Genomic DNA, 8,930 nt, shown 5'->3' on the forward strand with positions numbered 1-8,930 from the left:
TTGCTGGTGTTATTGCAACACTGACCTCTCTAGGATTTACATTGAAAATGAGTGCAAAGAATAGTAATGTTGTTAGCCCGCACAACCAATCACCTTCCAGCTGTTGCTTTTCTGATGGGTGTGGGAGACTGGCAGGAAACGTCTGTTTGCATCAGGCTTCTGGCTTTGTCCATTAGCTATGGTGCATGTGTTTCTGTGATTTGGGAAGATGGCGGAAGAACCACAGCCGCCATTTTTCCAGGTTTACTAAGAGGGCTGATTGAGCTGTTGATCTGTGAGGGAGCTGTGCAGTATGCCAGCCTGGCTTGTCTGACAGCATTTCAGTGTGAGCGGGTGGTTGCCATGGTAACAGAGGCTCAGGGAGGTCTCACGGTGACGTTGCTGGCCCTTCGCAGACTCTGGGAGCAGCAGATGTGAGATGGATGCTTGTGTGCTACCCTGACAACATACAGCATCTCTTCCCGTGGCTCGGAGCTCTCAGTACGCAATCTAATAGAAATTAAAACTGGGAAGGGAAGGTGACTGTGATTTGTCTAATGTGTCGATCTTGTCTCGTCCCCCAGGGCTTTCTCAGCCGTCGCCTTAAAGGCTCCATCAAACGGACAAAGAGCCAGCCGAAGCTCGACCGAAACAGCAGCTTCCGCCACATCATCCCAGGCTTTCGAAGCGTCGACAATGATCGGTAAGGTAATGGATTCTTCCCTGTGTGAATGAATACAGTGTAACTGCGCAGGGAGATATTTCTTCCTGTAGCTTGTCACATTGTATCAGTTCCTATCACCTGCTATCTGAATCCATGGTTGGCAACGACAGAAAAGTGCCCATTTATATGGCTAATGTCCACCCCAATCCTCTTCTCTGGGCATCCGAATTCCCCTTCACCATTGCCTCTAGGAGCTTCTAGTCACTGCCCATGTAAGTGGCACCCCACCATAATAACTATAAATGTCATCTATGTGACTGCAACTTTTCAGGGATGGAGGAGGTGACAGATTGGCTGAGTACAGGAATGTCAAACCTGAATGTATCCAGCACCATGAGACAGATACCTCGCTGCTGTGCTAAGCACAGTTAGGGGGTGACCCAAAACTTCATATCTGGAGATGAATTCCCATCAGACTCCCAGAGAAGTTACACTGAGAGTTATTACACCTTAGAAATGGTCTTCTTCTTTCTTGGGAACAGATGGCTTTGGGTTAGATTTCTAGTGTGGTAAAAGCAGATTATTAAGTGTTTCTGTAGAAAAAACTCCATTGTTGTGCTATATGAATTCTGTGCGCTAAAATGTTGTGCCTTATTGCAGTGGCTGGAGGCCAATGTTCAGTTGGTTCTCTGCGTTGTTGAGGTTTAATGAGGACCATAAAAAGATACATTTTATGTCAGTGGAGTCTGTCTATATTTGCTGTATTTTTCTGTTGGTCTATTTAAAAGATTTTATTGCTATAAAATGTATAAAATTGTTCTCTCATTGTTGGATTTTCTATGGTTCTAATTCCTTCATCAGTACAACATCTTTTTTGTATTATTGTTGTGGTTTGGTGTGGATTGTCAGCTCTCTAGTCCAGCTGATAATTAGGTGCTCCTTACAACAACATATACTGTATGCTGTTTTGACAATTGCAGTGAAGGGTCAGGCTGAAGCCTTGTGGGCTCATTTAGTAGAGCTACAGCAACCCATAGCAATCAGTCCAATATCGGCATACTACAATCACGTCAGTAAAATATTATGAGGGTAATTGATTAAAACGGGAGCAAAGAGAATCTGGAGCAGCTGTGCACAGCAACCAATCAGCTTCTATCTTTCATTTTCAAAGCTTAACTGAACAAACTGAAGAGGGAAGCTGATTGGTTACTATGGACAACTGCTCCAAATTCTGTCTGCTCCAGTTTTGATAAATTCCCCCCAGTTTCGGGCTGGTTACTGTGGGTTGCTGCACTTTGTGCTGCTGTAATGAGTGTGATGGTGAGGTATGGCATTGTGGATTTGCTGAGAATAAGCCAGTTCCAATAGTCAGAATAATTAACTTGTCCACTTCTGAGTTAGCTGTCCCCTCTGCCATATGTAGTCACCTCATGCTATGGTTTGCTTTTGTTCTCTTACTCAGTTCCGAATAACAGCCAGTCCTGGAATTTTGGGGTTTGTATTATAATAAAAAGCAGTAAATCATAGTGACTGCCATGTTTTATGACTCCGGTAAGGTAAATTCTGGTTGCTATGGGTAACCAGACATTGCAGTCATTGCTGCTGTTAGTGAATTAAAGATTCTGTGTGACCCATCTATGCAGCTCCGGAGCCAGAATATTGAAATTTTAAATTTTGTCACATGCACCATTCTAATCAGAGGTCCAATCATCTGCCAGGTAATTGGTCACGGCATATTGAAGCAGCTCTATGTTGCCGGAGTATATGTTAAATATTCGTGTGAACAAGAGGACAAAATGATGTTAGCACTGATGGCAGCTCCTGCTAAATACTGGCATCCCTGGTAAGGCTGGGCATTTTCCCCAGGAGACAACCTTTTGCCACTGCCTAGCACAAAGGGTTAAATCTTCCAGAATGTCCAGGCCGCTTTGGTGCGCAATAACTGATAGCAACCAGCGCATTCTCTGCTGGTATTAGTCCAGCCACAGCCACTGTATTTCCCTTTAATCTGTCTTTATAATGAGATGCTGCATGCTGGCTGAAAGTAGAAATGGGTCTTATGAGGGAGTGATTGCTATGTATGTTGGTAGGCTGAAAGGGGAGATGCTTAAATTAGCGTATAGAAAGGAAAGATTACAGGGTGGGGGGTCAACAATGTGGCGGTCATGTGACAGAAGGAGGCGGTCATTATGCCTAGTCTGCTGAATTGCTGCTTGTTAGACATGCTGTCACTTGCTGCGATATGCAGCCACACAGCAAAGCAAAATCATAGGGGGGTGAACATGAATTTACAGGTCTCTTGGCAGGCACAAAAATCTATTTCAGTATGTGTTTCATCTGTGTATTTAACTAGCTGTCATGGGAGATATACAGAGACTGCCAATGCTGACCTCAATCTGAAAATGCTAATTTCCTGCCTGTCATACTGATCCTCTAGGCTCAATAGTTTGAGAGTCTAAGAGCATACAAGAATTGTAGAATGCTTAGTGTGTATGCTTGTTTTGCACCAATGACTCAGAGGCTGTTTGGAATCCAGTGGATTAGCATGACTCGCAAGCATTGTTGGATTAATTGTCCCTTTTGGGTCTTGGGTCTTAAGCTGTTTTAAAATCATGCCCCCCCCCCATTCAAGAGAATTATGCTAAAGTGCAAGTGTACATTGGCTGTACATTGTGCATGTGATGGTAGCAGATATTATGGGAAGGATTCATCCAAGTATCAGGAATGTGTATTGTATGTGATCATTCCTTTAGCCTAAAGGAAGCCCTAATAGATATGATCATACAATCAATCATTCAATGGTCATTCAAATTAAATGATCAAATTGAGTGAAAATCACAAAGATCCCCGCATTTGATTGATTTAGTGAGCTCTCGATCGATTTAGACTCTGCCAAGATTATTGGCTGTGGCAGAATTATGTTGGTCACTGCTCATCAATTGAACACATACCTGTGTGTGCCAGCAGAACCAATTGTAATTCAGAACGATTGTTATCATTTTTCAAGGCTATTATACATTTATAATGGAAAGATCTTCTTTTCAATCCACATTTCCAGATGATTGCAAAGTGTGGAACAATATGGTGTGTGTTGCTTTTTTCAATATTTTAATCGATGATTGCTTGTTTGCAATCGCTCATACCTAAATCTATAATAGATGTGTATGGCCACCTTGACCAAGGCAACTATGAAGGCTTCAATTCTTCCTTCTGAAATAATGATTTTTGACTTTAATTAGTTATTACAATTTTGAAATTCATTTACTATGGACTGTCCTAACTTTTTATTAGAATCTCTACTGTCTTTATTATAATCTAGCACTGTGACTAGGCAGCTAGAATTTTCAATAGGAGGTTAGCAATGGCAGCCCCTCTACATCTGTCATGATAGGTTTAATAATTTAATACAGGGTTGGACAAATCAGAGATGCCAGGTAGCTAATGCTTCTTAATATTTAAAGCTGGCGGGACCAACTTTTGAGGTTTTCTCTAGTTGTAAATGGAGCTGGCTCCTAAACAAAATTCTGCTGGCTTCTGGATTGGAGAGACGGAATCCTGAATTCCAAATTCATTTGCACACCCCTTTTTTAATACCTAGCCTCCTCCAATGTAAAATATAAATATAATTGTTTAACACAATGTTTTTTATTGTTTGTGTTTTTCTATGGTATGTCTCATATATTTAAAAAAATAAAAAGCATAAGTGAAAAAAAAATCAAAAAAGTAAAGATACCATACCAAGACTAAGGGCTTGTTCACACAAGTGCGTTCCAGTGTGCTCAGTGGCCGTAACGCACTGGATCACATAGAGCAAGCCTCCCTGCATTCTGGGGAGCATGCATTATTTTTTGCAATTGCATCGCACCAGAATGCAGGGCAGTGCTATACCACACATTCTGGTGAGGGCGATTGCACTGTGACTGGAAGGTGTGTCTGTTGTGCCATTGATATTAATGGCAGCGCCACGACCCCTCCCGCCCCAGAACGCAGGGAGGCTTGCTCTATGCAATCCAGTGCGTTGCAGCCACTAACCGTGCCGGAATGCACTGGATATAGTGTGAACAAGTCCTTAGTACACTTTGCAAGCTACTGCTTGGGTATAATTAACATTTCATCTAATAACATGGTAAGCTTCAATTTTTTGAGTGCTGGTCCACTTTCATTCCTTGCATATCACCTGGTGTTTCTTTATAATACGTCCCCAGTATCCATGTCTGCTTTGGAAGATATAATCACTTAGACTTTCTAGGACCACCTCCCAAATACAGACCCCTCTAACTATCCAAATTATACCCCTTCATTAAATTGTCAGGTATATATGCCATGACTGCCCCTTCAACCTCCCCCACTTACTTAGACTGGGCAATTATTTTTAGCCAGGACTTTGAAGGTCTTTCACTTACCAAAGAATCTGCACTGGCTTACACTATCCATATACATTTGTAATCTGTTAAATAGACACTGTCACCTTGCCCATGCAGGGCACGTTAACAGTGCATTTGTGAAGGCCTCCTCACCCCAATTATACTGGCCTTACCTGGGCTCCCTCACAGCTTCTGCCTCTGCTGCAGCCGCCACTAAAATCCAAGGGGTTAGCTGGTGCCAGATGCTAGATGGGATCAATGACATAAATATGCTCTTTAAAAGACCTATGCAAGTTAAGATTATTATTTTTTCCAGTTTGATCATTTTGCAATTATGCCACCATGTATTGTTTACCAGAAAGCCCGACTGTTATACCTTTTTTCACTAGTTTTGTCCAGCTTTGTCTCTGTGGAATTTTTGGCTGTTTTCTGTGACAATTAGGTGGATGATAAATTACCTCATCCTCCAATCATATGTGATTCTTCTGTTCTGTCAATACAAGCGTTTTCCTATACACTCATTCCTGTATAATGACACTCCCAGGAGACCTTTAATATATGTCCTATTCCTTCAGCTTACCATTGTGGTCAATGACCGCCAGTTTTGCAATGTAAAGTAGATTGGCGCAGCGCCATATGTCCATACGCCTTATCTCCCAGCTGCAATACTTAATTGTACATTAATGCGAGCGGATTGATTGCTTCAGGTTCTGCTGCTTTTTGGACTGCTGTAAAGGCGTTAGAGGCTACTGTAGAACCATTTTACATTTCTATCTCAAGTCTTCAGTGTGCAGACCCTGGAAGGAATTTGTGGCCGTTTGTGGTGTCTTGAATCTCTAGATGGACCAGCTGTGAAGCATGATTTACCTGCTCTGGGGTACCTGGGCATATATAGATGTATATGTCACAATAGAGGTACACATACATTTAGAAAAAAACTCCACACATATTTGAAAAAAAAAGTAGCTCTTCAAACCACTTACAATACCAGATTACAGTCATGAATTCAGCTTTAATTGACACATCAGAAATGACTGTGTGTATGGGCAGTTTAACTGATGTCCCTCTTACTATCACACTGGAAGTCATTTTACAGTCGTGGTGAATGTGGCCCACATTAGTGATGGTGCATCATTTCTGCATATTGGGAATTTGTCATGGTGCACCTGGCCAACATAATGTGGATCGTTTGTATGTACCTGCAGGCTGGCTCACATTTTTCATCACCGACCATCTGATATTTCTGCAAGGATTTTTGCACCTAATTCACATTTGATGGTGGCTGATCCAGCCCGTGTCGCGACATCAGAGGCGAGCGCCTAAAATGTCTCGTCCCTCCATTCCTCACCTCTCTCCTGGAGTGGAACATGTCAGTGAAATTGGATGATCAGCGGCGCGTTCCAGAGTCTTTATCTCTCCATCAGATGGCGGCTCTCCGCAGATAACGTACAAATACCTCTACAATGTCGGGTTACTCCGGCGGAATGATAAGCATGAAATAAGTCGATGCTGCTGAAACAGCAGCAGAATATAATGCGTGTCTGCATTATTCATTGCTTGTAAACAATCTCTGGCTGTGTTCCTTCTTATTTGGCCCAGATTTCTCCCCAAGACTCATCTTTACAGCCCCAGCTGCCCTTTATTGACCCATTGCTGGGTCTATGAGTTCTGGGGGGGGGGATCTACTATTGCACTTCTCAATTATTTATCACAGAGGAAAACGCATTAGTTTACGCATTTTATTTGTATATCTTTGCTTCTGGCGCTTGGCACGTTCGGCCCTCTTTGTTTATCAATCTGACAAAGTCACGTAGGAAGCGCAGAATAAATATTTCTCTACATGGAAGTGGGAGGCAGCAGATGTTGTTGGCTTTTAAGTCCTTTCCCTGAAATAGGCACATTTGCACACAAGACATGCTCACCTAAATATCGGCCTGGCAGAAACATTGCTCATATGTTCGTCTTCCTTACACATTGGCACATCCTTCAGCAGCTCTTTGCTCTACGGCTGTGACAGTCAGATGGCAGAAGATTCACAATGATGTTTTTAGAGAAGACTAACTTTTTATATGTTTGTAGTTTGTTTTTACTCACTGCTTGAAGAGGTTATACCTGGGGAGGCAAGGTGCCAGAGTTGGAGCTTGGTATCCGTGCTAGATTGTCTGACCTGTTCGTCTTTTCTTATATAGTAAAAGAAAGTGGGAGAACATTGCCCCGCACATGGGATTGGAGCTGGCCTCCTTTTATAACAAATGCTGCTCAACCCCTTAAAAAATGTATTTCCTCTTTTTCAGTCATATTTTTGAAACCCCCACTATGTTTGTGTTCCCATTCACAAAGCATACTGAAAAGTAATTTAAAAAAAAATATTTATTCCTTTTCTAGCTGTTTGTTCGGAGCGGGTTTTTTACATCGGACACAACCACGCTGAAGGGTAGTTTTTTGGCCCCAATTACACCTGCGAATTGTTCTGATCACACGAGTCTCACAAATTGACTCTTGCGATCTGTTGCGGACAGGTGGTGCTGTATAATACAATGACATTTGCTACTGCCCACAGCTGTTTGCAAGCAGTTCGCAAGTAATCGCACATAATGTGACTACCTGTGGATGATGTTTGCGTTCAGGTGCAATCATCCGCAGGTAATCTCAGGCTTTTGTGGTTACTTATGAACGGCATGTGAACAGCTGTAGATGGTGGCAGCTGATATCGTATTATATAGCGCCTCCTGCCTGCAGCAAATCACGTGAGTCTAACTGAGGAATTGCAGGTATGAATGGGGCTGTCACGTACCTTAGGGGGAGCCTGAGATGACGAGGTCGGCCTCTCTTGCTGCTCCAGTCCAAACACCCCATGCATGGTGGGAACAGGTGCGTGAGGACAAGGAGTGGCACAAGTGCTGGTAGGTTGCGACTCCTGTCAGAGCTGCGTACAGGTTGCAGGGGTTCCTTAGCAGGATGCAGGTTGAAGTACAAGATCCTGGAAGCAGAGTAAAACAAGCCGGGTCATCAACAATCTGGCAGCGAAGTACAAGATCAGAAGGCAGGACGTAATCGGAGGCAGGCCGGGTCGGTAACTTGCAGGCAGCGTGGTATCCAGGTAGCAGGCAGGAGAGAGGTCAAAGACAAGCCGGGGTCAAGGAGCACAGAACAGGAGCAAGGTCAAGCAGGCCGGGTCGGTAGCAGGAGATCGAACAGGTACACAGGATTCAGGAGCAAGGTAATAGCTGAAGGTCAGTCAGCAGGGAGGTCTGGGTGTCTCACCCTTAAATAGCCCTTAAATAGCCCTTTTGGCGCCATAATTAGGAACGGGCGTGTGCGCTTGTCCGCACGTACAGCGTGGTGCACGCACGCCCACGTAGAGGCACGCGGCTGCACACCATCATTTGTGTAGGACGATGCGCATGCGCACATGCATGCACAGGTGCCCGTCCAGCATTCCGGCCACACAAGCTAGCTCTGGCTTCATGACAGGGGCCTAAACTTACACCAACATACAATGCCTTGAGATTTTTAACCCTTTGTTAGGACACACAGTCCTTCTCATCTAGATTATACGTCATAATAAAATCTGCCAGCACATTACAGACAGGGTTAATTTACGGAAAACAAAACTCCACCAGCCCTCTCAAACAGTGAGAACTAACCAGGGTGTTTCAGTCATGAAGTTTTGAGAAAAGGGCATCTAAAAAAGGTAAGCTGCAATTTCTAAATGCATTTTGAGGGGTTTTAAAGTCAAAAGGTTCTTTATGTTTAAAAGTTTAAGTTTCCTGCAGAATCAGCTGGTCCCCTGAGCACTGGTTCAGATATCCTGTTTCAGGGTGGCTTCTTGCTCTTGCAGGATCCTATAGAGCCACCCTTGTGTGTGTTAGTAAGATGTTTGTGTCTCCACAAACACGTAGACACAGCAGGGCAAGCCGCTC

General features: G+C 43.5%; 1 protein-coding gene across 1 annotated transcript in view; it reads left to right on the forward strand.

Annotated features, from left to right (window-relative positions):
- Window positions 1–8,930, forward strand: part of DAB2IP (DAB2 interacting protein) — a gene marked incomplete at its 3' end in the record, with an annotated part of 219,584 nt that overhangs the window by 88,361 nt on the left and 122,293 nt on the right. Inside the window, exon 3 of the mRNA XM_018564654.1 lies at window positions 564–682. Within this exon, the coding sequence (XP_018420156.1) occupies window positions 564–682 (119 nt within the window). The remainder of the gene's footprint in view (window positions 1–563; window positions 683–8,930) is intronic.

The sequence above is a fragment of the Nanorana parkeri genome, unplaced genomic scaffold, assembly GCF_000935625.1.
Source record: "Nanorana parkeri isolate BGI_ZX_2015 unplaced genomic scaffold, ASM93562v1 scaffold770, whole genome shotgun sequence".
NCBI lineage: Eukaryota > Metazoa > Chordata > Amphibia > Anura > Dicroglossidae > Nanorana > Nanorana parkeri.